We start from the raw sequence: 14,379 nt of genomic DNA, 5'->3' as shown, positions 1-14,379 counted from the left end.
CTTTGATTAAATCTACTGTTATTCTATCTTCTCCAGCAGCTTTTCCCCTGGTCATGTCTTACAAGCCTTCTAACTTCATCGCTAGTTATAGAAGGAGCCTCTGTATCCGGTTCATCCCTATTTCGAATGAAAGTAGCTTGGCTGTTTTGGGTACTGTACAGGTCAGTATAGAATTCTTCTGCTGCTTTTACTATGTCATCGAAATTGCTGATGATATTACCATGCTTATCTTTCAGTGCATACATCTTCCCTTGCCCTATGCCAAGCTTTCTTCTTACTGATTTAATGCTGCGTCCATATTTTGCGGCTTCCTCAATCTTTCCCACGTTATAATTTCGAATATCCCTTACTTTCTTCTTGTTGATCAGTTTTGACAGTTCAGCGAATTCTATCTGATCTCTTGAGTTTGACATTTTCATGTTTTGTCGTTTCTTTATTAGGTCCTTTGTTTTTTGGGAGAGATTACCTACTGGTTGCCTTGGAGCAACGATGGAGACGAATTACAGCAAATGATTGAGGACCTTAATCGAGAAAGTGGAAGAATTGGGTTGAAGATGAATATGCAGAAGACAAAGATAACGTTCAATAGCCTGGCAAGGGAACAAGAATTCAGGATCGCCAGTCAGCCTGTAGAGTCTGTAAAGGAGTACGTTTATCTAGGTCATTTACTAACAGGGGACCCTGACCACGAGAAAGAAATTTACAGAAGAATAAAATTAGGTTGGAGTGCATGCAGCAGGCATTGCCAAATCCTGACTGGGAGCTTACCACTGCCGTTGAAAACAAAAGTGTACAATCATTGCATTCTACCGGTGCTAACATATGGGGCTGAAACTTGGAGGTTAACAAAGAAGCTTGAGAACAAGTTAAGGACCGCACAAAGAGAGATGGAACGAAAAATCTTAGGACTAACGTTAAGAGACAGGAAAAGAGCGGTGTGGATCAGAGAACAAACGGGGATAGCCGATATTCTAGTTGACACTAAGCGGAAGAAATGGAGCTGGGCAGACCATGTAATGCGTAGGATGGATAACCGGTGGACCACTAGGGTTACAGAATGGATACCAAGAGAAGGGAAGCGCAGTCGAGGTCGGCAGAAAACCAGATGGGATGATGAAGTTAGGAAATTTGCAGGCGCAAGTTGGAATACGCTAAGACAGGGGTAATTGGAGATCCCAGAGCGGCCTTCGTCTTGCAGTGGACATGAAATATAGGCTGATGATGATGATGATATGGAGCAGGGATAGTAGTTTTATCAGCTGCATATACTCGGACACATTCGCTTACTAACTGAATTAACAAGCATGATGTCAGAGCACACAAGCAAACATGAATAGATCGCACTGGATGACCGCAGACAACCACTGTCAAAACGCTGGCGTGAGCAAGCGCGGTGCCAGCAGCGAGCGAAGGTTCTTGTGGTCTATCGCTTCAACTGAAACTCAGCGGCGAAAGCACAGCGCATACAAAGGTAAGAACGTGTGGGGACCGCTTTCAAGATACGGTGCGCGTGACAGGCCGTAGCCGCGCAAAGCACAAGTACGCAGTTGCTGACAGAGTAAAAGCCGCAACCCCTCCCTCCCACGCGGCCTTCCCGCTTTCCTCCTTTCGCGTGGGAGATTGAGTCGCCAGTTGCCCTTGCGCCTGGTCGCAAGATACGCATTTGGTGCCGCAGCTAAACTTCGCCTCCTCTCCCTCCCTCCCATCCCCCCACGGCCCTTCGCACAACGAAGACATCGAGTTTACTCTCCGCCGTGCGTTCGCTCTCCGTGAAAGCGCGCGTCCCTGACGCGCTTTCACTCGCACATGCAGCATATGGCGCGCAGCGATGATTTTATCGCCCTTGGACTTTATACGGAACCTCACGGCGACGGCGACGATGCCGACGGCACAAATCCGCTTGCAGTGTCCATATAATTGCTATCGCAATAAAAAAAAACTCGGAACGGATAGAAATGGTCAGCGTAAATGCACACATCAGCTTCAAGCTAGACACCGGCTCCGACTTAATATAATTGCCGAGAATAAACTTAGCACATGACCATAGCAATCTGCATTCAAGCCAAGAACTGTGCGAGTGACTACGTATACGGGACAGACACTTCCCATCGACGCTGAATGCGAGCGGGGCTGCTCAACTGAAGAGGAGTGCACCCTAAAGTTCCTCGTCAACACGGAAGGCAAAGAGCCTGCCGAGTGGGCCCACCCGACTGTCGTCATGAAAAAAAAAAGAGAAAGTAAAAAAGTCGCAGTTTCGCCCCAAAGGCGACACATCGATTGCGATAGCAAATTTGTAGACAGCTATACGATGTAACGATAGTAATTTTATCGGCTGTACAAACTTGTAAACATTCGTTTACCATCTAAATTAACAAGCACGATGTCAACGTGCACAGGCAACTATGAACACACTACACTCGATGACCGCGGACACTCGCTGTCAAAACGCTGGCGTGAGGAAGCGCGGTGGCAGCAGCAAAGGAGGTGACCTTCGTGCTATCGCTTCAACGCAAACTGAGCGGCGAGAACACAGCACGCACAAAGGTATGAGCCGTCGGCCCATCGAGACTCCGTCCCAACGCAGATCGCTTTCAAGTTAGAGCCGGTGCGACCACGCGCATCACGCAGTTGCTGTCAGAATACACAGCCTCCTCCTCCCCTTCCCTTCATTCCCCCGGTTCCACGCGCGCGACGGAAGACGGCGCGCTTCCTCCCACTTTTCCTCCCTTGCGCGCGCGAGAGGAGCTGCGATCGTCGGCTCTTCTCGCATGCTTTCACTTGCACATACAGCATGCGGCGCGCGGCGACGGTGTTATCGCCCTTGGACTTTATACGAAACATCATGGCGACGCCGCCGACGGCGGCAAAAATGTGCTTGGACTGTCCCTGTAATTGCTATCGCAATAAAACATGGCAGCGGCCAACTGTCTCCTGAGCTCTCCGAGCAATATGCTGAGAGGATCTTCGAACGGCAGCTCATCGTCAAGCCGTACTTCGACGACGATCTAGTGGCATAAGATCAGAAAACTTTGAGGGACAGGCGGCAGACCTCAGAAAGGTGCTCATAGTAGTACGCGCCAACAACCCTAACTTCAACGAGGACATGCTCCAGCTAAGTTTGCCAATAACTACGCTCCTGGGTCATCAACTTACACCTCAAGAGATCGCTACAGATCCAGGAAAAGCAAAGACCACTGAAACCACACCACTTCCATCGAACGAGAATGACTTATCAGGAATGATCTTCCAAGCAGCCAATTCAATGAAGGAAAAGGCAGCAGAGGAAGGCAAGCGCCTCACAGTAGTGCTAATCATCAATCGCTCAGCGCAACTATAGAAGGACGATTCCCAGCTGTGCTCCTAATGGGTAGACAGCTGTGTACATCCTACCAACCCTACAAAGCGTCCTGAAACCAAGCTTCCCGACCACACCTTACCACACGCTACTCCAGAAAAGACAAAGGGAACAGCACAAGCATGGTGACTGCCGCACAAGAAATCTCCCGCCATTGCTTCCACGTCAGCTTGTATGGCTTCGCCACATTCAAAACTGAAAAAAAAAAGCCACAGTGGTCAACGTCGGTCCTAAACCTCGTAGAAACGCCGTAAAGATTGGAGGTACCTTTTTCAGAAACTGCATCCATCTACGACCAAGAGCTCCGGAACAGACTGTTACCTAGTTTTACCTGAGGACTGCGGCAAAGCTGAGCCAAGAGCATCAGCGTACAACCAAGCGTATCACCAGTTCCAGCTCAGCAAATTCATCCTCGGCCAGGTCCACCTCAAGCTGCTCGTTCCGGAGGAAGGATCAAGCGTCCTGCGCGATACCCCAGCTTGAGGAGAGACTTCACGCAACTATAGAGTAAACGTCGCCCAAAATATTCCTAACTTGCGATCGCTTTCGAATTTGTTTTATGTAAACAACGCATCCATTAGCTAGAAAACCAATTCTCATCAAAAAGAAGGGCGTGTTATATATGCACATCGCTTCCTCCTCTTCACCCATCTATGGGACGTTTTTTCAATTTAACCGACAGCTGGCGCAACCTATGTAACGCGTCCCTGAATCTGTACACCCTGAATAAACACAGTTCCGCTTCTGCTCTCGACTTGGCTGGTCCCGAGTCGGACTCGCTCCAGAAAAGACACAAAATAACAAAGAAAACTCGCCAAACAATGCCAAGAATGCTGCGCGCATTAAGAAAACTTACTAACGCATTGTACCATGTTCTCGACAGGTGTTCACACGTGTCCTGCAGAATACGCCGATGGCGACGACGTTTCTCGGAGTCCAGCTTATAAGGAAGAAGGTTATGCAGATGTTTGTGAATGATACGCATTTATTCAGGTGGGTAACCGGTAGGTGTTCTCAATTTATGTACTTAATATTTTTCAGCTAATCCGCAATCGAACGCTCATGTTTCCCGTCTCCTTTCCAAACGCACCTCGACTACAAATGACAGTATGAAAGATTGCCAGAAGCACAGCATCTAATTGTTTTGTTAAAATCAACGGGCGATTTTACTTGCGACAGCAGTAACGTTATCTACTTGAGTGCTCAGTTGTCTTGAGTGCACAATATTGTCACGTGGTAGTGACGGTCCAAGAACACAGTAGCAAAACTGTTACGAAACTAACTCTTTATTGGGCGTAACTGTGCCCAGAAAGACAGGCTCTATTGAAAGCGCAACGATAGCGGCGAACAGTCAGCGATCGTCGAAAATCGGAGCTGCCGGTCAAGCGCGTCGGCTTTTATACATGAGTCGATCATCGAAGTTTCCAGAGTAATCACTGGGGCCCGCGTGTCTTCCAGAAAGTACCACACAATTCATGTCGCGCATGCAATCAGATTTCGCAAGCTTCGGTGATAATAGACAACGGATAGAACCATCGATAACATTCCAATAAGTTCCATTCCTGCAGGCGCGCCTTGCGCTGAGCGATAACTTTAAGTTGTGAGTGGGTGAAATGCAGTCCCCGAGAAAAGGATAAATAAGTACACGTGTCAATGGCCCCCTCTTAAAAAACATCGTCCCGATGCTACAAACACAAGCGCAAGACGCTAAAGCACATGCCGTGAAGAGAAATAACTAAGCAAAAATAAAAGTCACGCGCCATTTCACTGATGTGAAGGTGGATTACCAGCGCAATATTTAGGTGAAAGGTATGAGCAAATTTTATTTCTCTTGAGCGGTGCGGGCAGTCATTCCGAAGGAAGACACACGCACACACTTTCATTTTGATCAGCGGCCTTGATGGGCGGCATACACTCGCGTGAAAGTCTACCGCCACCTCGGGGGAGCCGGAGGAAACTAGACACGCGTGACGGGACCGCCACCCCGGGAGAGCGGAAGGAAACTAGGCACCCAAGCGAGTAGAACGACGACAAAAAGAGGGCGGTGCGAGCGTACACATGGCTGACGTGGGTCGCGCAGCGGCAAATCTTTGTGAAACTCTTATTATCTACCTGAGAGTATACTAATCTTGATAATGGTGCCTTTTGATAACTATTCTACTGAAAATGCATATCCAAGTGATGAGACGAATAAGCTTTTGCATAGAATGAATCGATTTTGCATCGAATTTAGTAGCGGAGTTTTTGCACACGCAGATTTGTTGATGGACACGAAAAATACATGGCACCCTAGTCATAAACAGCTTCGCTGTAAAACAATATCCCAGTTAGCGCTCGTAGAAGGGCTTAAGGCGCACAACATCGGCTATTTCAGGCCGTGAGCGGCGCCGCTGTGACGGCGAAATGCCGTCTGGCACGACATCATAGTCCAATGCGCCAACACGTCGGATGATCTTGTAGGGTCCGAAATAGCGTCGCAAAAGTTTTTCCCTAAGTCCTCGACGGCGTATTGGGGTCCAAACCCAAATACGATCGCCGGGCTGGTACTCGATGTAGCTTCGTCGAAGATTGTAGTGTCAGCTGTCGGTCCTCTGCTGGTTCTTGATGCGCACGCGGGTGAGCTGTCGTGCTTCTTCGGCGCGCTGGAGAAAAGTGGCGACGTCGAGATTCTCTTTGTCGGTGACGAAGAGAAGAAGAACGTAGTTGGCGCGAACTGGTTAGAAGTCCTTGTTTACGAGGATGTCGTTTTGCAGCGAAAACGAAGACAATTATCGCCTAAATACCCTAGGGACAACGTCGGTGTTGCCTTCCAAATACTCGACGAGCCTCTTTAGCTCCCGGTCTACTCGATGCTGTTTAGCGAATTCTTCCACGCCTATTGTTCCTATTGCGCTCGACGATCAAGTCTGCATCCCGCTTCGCTCCAGTATCATCCTTTCCGTCGGAGTCGAAACACCCGCAGACGTAGAAGAAATCGTCGAGGGCAAGCAACATTTACTGCTCGACCGTGAAATTTGCGTACCAACAGGAATCGCTCGCCTGGAAAGAGGACAAGCAAACGTGATTCTGATAAACTTCAGCCAGGAGTATAAACACATCAATAAGGGCACGACGATCGCATACACCGCGGAAATTGTGGAAACTAGCTATGTCGCTAGTTTCCACAATTAATATGTCGCTCAGCACTTCCTGTCCTGTGGCATGCTTTAGTATCTACGCCACTTGTCTAAAACATCTAGTTTCCGAAAAAAAAAAGGAGTTCAGCTTGACCACGCAAAATTAGGTTGAAAAAAAGAAAACTACATTGCCTCATTGCAAGAATCAAAATGAAAATGTGAGTCTGCATACGTCAAATATTTCCTTACGCTAGAACTGTTCGCAGAGGGCCCACGCCAGCCAATCGCGACGTGTGGCGTATTGTTTTAACTAACACTGCAATGACAAATATTCACGAACTGAAAGCTTTGTTACATGTGCCCTGATCATTTCATTGCCTTGTTTTTCAGTGACGTGCGCACATTAATACTTCAGGTTCACAACGGCCGCACACTTGAGGCCCAAAGAAGAGTGTGAAGTTGTGCTCATGACTCACACAGATCCTACAGCTCATGCACCCAGCTACGTAAGTGGGTGTTGTGGCTGTTGTAAAATCTATTGCCGCATATTATTAACAGGGACCCAGGCTCCCCCACTTGTAAACAGTGCGGGGCCTATCCATCAAATAAACACATCTTGTGGGAGTGCCCTGCAAACGCCATCCTCAAAAAGACGATACTTTCCAAATTACCACACAACCAGCGTCCTGGCAGCTGGGAGGAGTGGACCCCTCCCCCACGGAGGTTTGAAAAACTATGGTGGCCGCTTCTGGTGCAGCACGTCAAGAACGTGCTGGGCCAGGAGGCATGAGCCTACCAGGAGGCCCGGACTTGGGCTTTAGTTCCTTCGGGGCTAATAAATGTTATTTCTCTCTCTCTCTTGCCGCATATTCGAAGCGCCATTACACTCATTTTGTGCTCACTCGTCATCAACGTAGCTCAATTTGCTAGCAACCAATATAGAAGTCTGATTAAGGCTCATTAGCATCCAGTCAGGTGGATGCCGCCTGTGTTGTCTAAAACGCAGAGGGATTGTGCGGTACGACAAGCAGGACACCAAAGGTTATGATTTAGGCCAAGTTTTCTTCTGTTTTACCATGAGGGAAGCTTCAAGAATGCACCGCGAGTTGACCAAACGAGTAACTTGAGCTATCCACGTCTGCTGCTCCTTCTCCTGCTCTTTCTGGGAGCGCTGAAGTAGTGGCGGTATAACGGGGTTGTTTTAGGGGCGAATCACCTTAGGGCCGAGCCTTGTCCCTCCCTCGTCATCCGTTGTCCTTAGCTCTGGTTTGCATGGAGACCGCTAGGGGCGCTGTGGTACACAAGGGCATTTGTTCCCGACGCGCGCTCTCTGTCTCTCTCGTCCGTAATTCTGGTTTGCATGGAGTCCGCTAGGGGCGCTGCAGTGCCCAAGGGCGTTCGTTCCGGACGCGCGCTCTCTTCCTCTCTTCAGCCATGGATGATAACGGTCGCTTCTGATAACGGCGCGCCCGCTATGGATGAAGAGGCGAGAGTGGCGGCTCAACTGCAAGCGGAGTCGAGGGCTCGCAAAGCTGCTGCAGCACGGCGACGCAGACAACAAGCGGACCCGGAGTCTAGGGCGCGGGAAGCTGCAGCAAAACGGCAACGCCATTAAGCGGACCCGGAGCTGAGGGCTAGCGAAGCCGCAGCAGCACGGCAACGCCGCCATGCGCACCCGGGCCTGAGGGCTAGCGAAGCCGCAGCAGTACGGCAATGCCGGCAAGCGGACCCGGAGCTGAGGGCTCGCGAAGCTCGCGCTTGAGCCGAGCATCGGCGCCACCAACCTCAGGTAGAGAACGCTTCCTGCGTTTTGCCGCCGCTTTCCGCGCTCTCGCCGCCTCTGGGTCCGCTTGCCGGCATCGGGGGATTAACGGTTAACCGAATGATCCCCCGGTGCTTCGCCCACTCATCAGCATTCACTCCGTGGATATGCGGTGATTTTTTTTTTGTATTTCGAGGGGTTTCTTTCAAGGCAATTACAAGAAGCTTCATCAATGGTACTTAGTTGCAAACACTTCCGTCGGTCATTTTTAAATGTGATCTACAACTTGGTACAGTCTTGATCTGCGTGTTGGTACTGTCTTGGTGAAGCCAATATTTAAAAAGTTAGGCAATTAGTTTATACTAATTAATTGACTTTGCACAACGAAAAAAATACCGCTGACTAGGACACGCGATCCTCAACACCACTGAATTGGTTTGAGCCTCCTAGCACACTCCGTCGTTTTTAAAACATTGGCTACTTTAAATGGGACATCCTGTATATACCTTGGAGATGAAGGTCTGCCCATACTTGTCCCAAGTACCTCTAGGTAGTAATTGTCCTCAATTTCGAAGTAGTTATATGTTAGAACTACTTGAAAAAGAGTCAGATTTCAATAGAGTGTTTTGCATTGTGTTTGGACCGAGTTTCCTTTATCGAAGATAAACGATCAGGGATTGGAATGTTGGTGGATAGAGCCGTGACGTCTACTGTAGCGAGAATTATGTTTTGCCGTATAGTGTGCTACTCGATTTCGCGAGAGCACACGCACTTTGCATCGGCGCCTTTGTATAGGCGGTGAAAGTACGACAATTAACCGCCAAACAACGACCATCAAACATCCACCACGAGAAAGGGTGAAAGAGCCATAGAAACCTATTCGCTTCGAAAACTGCGACAATATTAACGATAACGCGCTACGCAACCGCCGGTCAAATGTGGCATAGGAAAGATGGTGAAGTTTTCCGCAATCAAGTGCGAGCATGAGGGTTCATTCAAGAGGGCAATGTTCATCGACATGTCGGTCCGTGTCGCTCCTCTTTGAACTGCTAAATACATCATATAGTATTGTTCGTTGCAAACACGGCCTGAATATATTGATTATAGAGGTAGGGTGGGTGGCACACTTAAGGATCGTTCTGGCGGTTGATGTACTAATGCGATTATGGTAGCTCAATTGGCAAGGATGGCTAGTAAAAAAGTGTAAAAAGTTCTCGTCAGAAATTGTTTTTTTTTGCATACATCAATTTTAAGTTATGAAACAGCGTTGGCCACTTTCTTCCTTTTGCTTCGACTTTCGCCTGTTGTTTTCAAGTATCTTCTGGACCTTTGCATTATTTTATTTACCACGAATTACGCCACGCTTAGTCCATTGGTTAATATCCTCCTGAGTGTTTTTGTCACTTCTGATGGAATGAAACGGGGAAATACATTTCACTACGATATTCTTAAATAGATCCGGATGATGTTTACATTATTTGCAAAACAGATGCTTCTTATTTATGCACGAGGTACGTTATTATGCAGGCGCCGTGAGCTTTATGAAAAGGAGGACACTAGTCTTCAGTGGCTATTATATATAGTTTGGCATCCTGAAAGTCACTCTGGTAAATGCAGCCCGCTAGAATTTGTTATTATTAGCGTCGCTACTGCGATATAAGAACCATGCTGTATGAATAATGTCTTTTGTCTCTTCAGCCACAGAGAGCTCTAAGATTCTGCAGTGGTTTTCCGGCGCCAGCTTGTTTTCTTACATAAGCAAAGCTCCGCTTGTGGCTTAACCTCTTAACCGAAATTCTAGACGTCAAGACGAAGATTTTGCTTGGGGCTAAGTAAAACCTACTGCATTAATATACACGCGATCCAAGGGACACACTCGCTAGCTAGCCATTTCAGTAAAATTTGATTTAATAAATAAAATACTGATAGCTCCACCAATTTTTACGCTGTCGTGTGTTTCGAAAAGTATAACACAGCAGGAAAAAATGTTTAGGCATTTAGAGTTACAACAAATCTCGACAATGAGTGAGGTGTCGCGAATCCGCAAAGCTTATTTATTGAGAGAAAATTGAAGCAGCTATATTTGACACACCCTAGATATGCATTTAGATTCCGCTAGAAGTCTGATCAGGACATAATTTGAATGTTCACGAAACCAAGACAGCAAATCTATGCATGAACCTTAAGCGTCTTCGCATCGAAATCCAATCGCCTTACATTTTTAGCATATGCTGTCGCTAGAGATTGGCAATGACACTTTTCTCGGAATCCGGGCTACTTTTTGGATGGCCACAAAGTAAAATTAGAGGGCATGAATTGTAGAAGATGACTATTTTGATTCGTTATCGACGGAATCTTGCGAAATATCCTCGCCACGTAGGCCATTTACGGCTTTCACTTATCAAACCTCTAAACTGTAGCCATGACATTTGCCAAAACATGATCGTTCTTAGGTCATGGTGACTGAACATCACTGGCGAGTAAGAATATTAACATATTGATAAAAAGGCCAAAGTTGTTTCATAGCTCTCGTTCAAATGATGCTGTTCGCTGGTGCGTGACACCTCAACCAAACCACGACCGCCACTCAGACGACAGCAGTACAGTAGTTCCAAGTACAGACACCTAAAATTGAACACGGTAGATGCTCTACTTTGAAAACCATGTCGCGCCCATTGGGATTCTAGTGCTGAGTCGTGGTTCGCAGTCAGGGATCACCTAAAGGTTTCGCTCGCTTACGCCGCCAGGGCGTCTATAACGTGGTAGCTCGCCTGCGCAAGCGGAGCTTCGCACAAAGTCAGCCAAGCTGGCCTGCGCCATTGTCTGCCTTTATCGTCAATAATTGCTTGCTGGTGAAAAAAGTGGTGGTAGGGAGGTTGAAGTTACAGAAACGAGTTTACTGACATTTATACAATAGGCATTACACTAGAAATATTTACATGATTATACTGGGATTATCGCATCCATCATCACGGTTATCAAGGCACCTTACGCGTTGTCAACCCACACTAGGACACACTGAAGAAGTCTTTTTAAAGCAGTAGTTTTCCCAATGTCCAGAGACAAGGAATCCGATGACCTTGTCGCGGCCAATCAGACGGATATAACTTTAGTCGCATCCCCCTCATTATTTCGAAACTTCTCACAGGACTCCACCCATGATGTCTGACCTTCGTTCCCGCCTACGATGCAGTTACGAGGCAATCAGGATGCAAAGGTTGATTCCATTTCCATCGGGGTCATCGGATGCAGTCTCCTTGTTGTGATTAGTGTAGACGCCTTGACAATCATCACACCTCCCACAGAAGGCCGTGATTGATGATGAACAGAAGGCAGCGTCTTTCTTTGCCCGTCAATAGTAAATGTCCGCCGCCAGGAGGCACATTGGCTCCCCACGTGTAGGCGAGCGCACATGAATGATCGTCGGTTCCAACGAGGCAGACGAAGATTGTCCTTGCTAATTTGAGACGCAACACGACTCAAAAGATCCTCTACGCCAAAATGCGTACTTCCGGCGCCTCCCATGTTAATAGTGGCAGCCAGTGGCCAGGCTTTCCAATGCAAATGACGATGATGAGCAGCCGGTATTGGCAGCAGCGTTTTATACACCGGCATTTACACCTTAAACGAAGTGCACTCACACAGAAAGGGCGCAGCATTTGGGGCAGCGCGGCTACAAAAGAACAGTGTAGTGCCTCACACGTCGGGAAATTGTTGTAGTTAAAAGAAATGACGCAGCAGAAAAAAAGTGACCGAAGGTGCTTCGTGCCCTGTAGTTAAAATAAATAAATCAGTGTTGTCTCTCTCTGCAATCGTTTAGCTGCGCGCATTGGATAGTATTTTGCTTTGACCAGAATTTACAATTTTCGTTTTACCACCTCCTTTATGATTTCCAGGCTGGAGCGATAGAGTTGAGGGGTTTGCTCCTCCAAGAGAACTTCAACCGCACCGTCCTGTACTCGGAGAGCATGGGAGTCTTGGTTTTCAAACCCAAGAAAGACAAAGACATTTCCTCCACAATTTACGCTGAGTGTGAAAGTCGCTTCATGACATCGTACGCACTTCTTTGCTACTGGGATTCCCTGAAGGCCGATGTCAGCAGAGGAGTAAGGGATAATACCACCACCGCCGACTTCAGCACTACGACCGGCAACTACTTTGCTACATTTAATGAAGAGTTGTCAAAGGTAACCTGCTTTCAGAAACCTCTCGCATGCACACAACGGACGTTGCTCCAATCACTTCCACAATTTTTTTTTGCTAGAGAAGGGGCAATGGGGGGGGGTGATGATTGTGATCTAGTGGAAAAAGTCGTATGCCGTTGATAAGTCAGTCCGCAAGTGTGTGAAAATAAACTTCGCATAGACCTGGAACAGGATATTGTAACGCATCTATATCCAGTTCTGCTCTTTTTCACTAATTGTCAGTTGTCCGAGCGGCTCGCAGATCTATTTGAGATCTGTTTGCGCCTTATACAATTGAATAAGATGCATTTCAACAATGGGCCTAATTTTTATGACACTGAAGCTTTTGAAAAGTGGTTCAGACGCTGATGTGGATGGTACATTAGCTATTGCTCTAAGCGCACCTTTTTGTAACATTGCTAGCTTATTATTATTGTTAGTAGTTGTAGTAGCCGTCATTAAATGACAGTAGTTAACGTATGACTAAAAAAAAAGAATCGCGGCATAACTATAGCTTAGTGTGTTTGGGTAGCATATTGGCTGCAATTTTCTCAACATGCACTCAAGGAAGCTTGGTTTCTAGATGTTGAATATGGATATTCCACAGCATGAATTCGTTAAATAGCTGGCGTTGCTATTCTCTTTCTTACTCTGCATAAATGGCTAAAGCCTTGTGATTACCTTATTTCACGTCTAGCTCGTCATTCGCGTTGATTTTTCGGAGACTTTGTCTTCCGAGGCACCCTAAATTAATGAATGAATAATTGAATGAATGAGTGAACCATTTATTTGCAGAAGGGATGGCTGTATGGCGTGGATAAAAATAACCCAAGTCATGTGTGGTATAGTTACTTAGTTACTTAGTTATAGTGGTCTGGTATAGTTACTGCCTACCGTATAGCAGGACAGAGATACTTACACGGTGCTCTTGCGAAAGTTTTTGACTAATGTCGCCAACGACCTATTGTATCCTAATACAAATTCGTGTTTTCTTGCTGCCTTGATACTTTGCGATCTGTGTCAATCTTTGCCGATTCTGCGAAGCAAAAAAAAAAAAAAAAAAGCTTCTACGTGTGTTGCTGCTGCTGTGTGCGTGGCTCAACATGCGCATTCCGATGTGTCTATTTTCAGTGGGATGATCTCTATGAACGGTCAGATGGTGTGGCCATCTTTAACGTTGAACTGGACGAGACCAGAGGCTGTGGCGGGTTTGAAGACTACGGGCGATTACACAAGCTGGCCCGAACGGTTCAGATTGGCTTAACCGGCTTCAGTGTTGTAGTCCCAGAGACTTTGACACCTTGTGCAGGTTTCGTCTACAGCAAGCGCCGCCGTTGCTAGCAGCCAGCAGTTCAAGGTGTTGCAGACACCGGAAGCACCGCTATCTTTCTGTTTTGTATGAAAGCTTGGATATCACTTGTAGCGTGTATATATTTTCCTCTCCACAAAGTAATTTCAACGTTTATCCGCCTTTTTTCAATACATTATAAAAAGAGCGTTCTCTTTATGTACGTGTAATTATTTTATCAAAGGCAGGGTGGCGCGATTGTGCAGAAAATTGCTAAAGACAGGATAAAGACAACAAGCAGCACTAGATGCACCATATAAAATAAAAGCAGACCAGTGCGATCTTGCAGAATCACTACCCAATTTTTAGTGTGCCTGTACTCAACGACAAGTAGTACACTGTAAAAATTAAAAATAAACGCCGTTCTTATTGGACTCTTCCTGGCAGCATCGGCTGCCAACTATTTCGCGCGAAATATCCAGTCGTCCGTAATTTCATTCCACAGCACTGCAAAAACGCACTATCATATTTACAGCAATTTCCAGTGAAACATACGGACGTCTGTAAATTCATTTCATGGCACAGGAGTAACATGCCCTCACATTTACAGGAAGTTACCCCAAAGATGCAGAAGTTCGTAATTTCATTCCACGATACTGCAATGACACGCCGTC

General features: G+C 46.9%; 1 protein-coding gene across 1 annotated transcript; it reads left to right on the top strand.

Annotated features, from left to right (window-relative positions):
* Positions 1 to 4,253: 4,253 nt before the first annotated feature.
* Positions 4,254 to 14,012, top strand: LOC125940234 (uncharacterized). The gene is made up of 4 exons (XM_049656064.1): positions 4,254 to 4,348; positions 6,862 to 6,977; positions 12,130 to 12,420; positions 13,549 to 14,012. Exons 2-4 carry the CDS (start codon positions 6,939 to 6,941, stop codon positions 13,756 to 13,758), a joined length of 540 nt encoding a protein of 179 aa, XP_049512021.1. The 5' UTR covers positions 4,254 to 4,348; positions 6,862 to 6,938; the 3' UTR covers positions 13,759 to 14,012.
* Positions 14,013 to 14,379: the final 367 nt, after the last annotated feature.

Source organism: Dermacentor silvarum, chromosome 9, assembly GCF_013339745.2.
Source record: "Dermacentor silvarum isolate Dsil-2018 chromosome 9, BIME_Dsil_1.4, whole genome shotgun sequence".
In the NCBI taxonomy this organism is placed as follows: domain Eukaryota; kingdom Metazoa; phylum Arthropoda; class Arachnida; order Ixodida; family Ixodidae; genus Dermacentor; species Dermacentor silvarum.
Note: the sequence above shows the minus strand (reverse complement) of the source record. Positions and strands in the feature narration are given on the sequence as shown.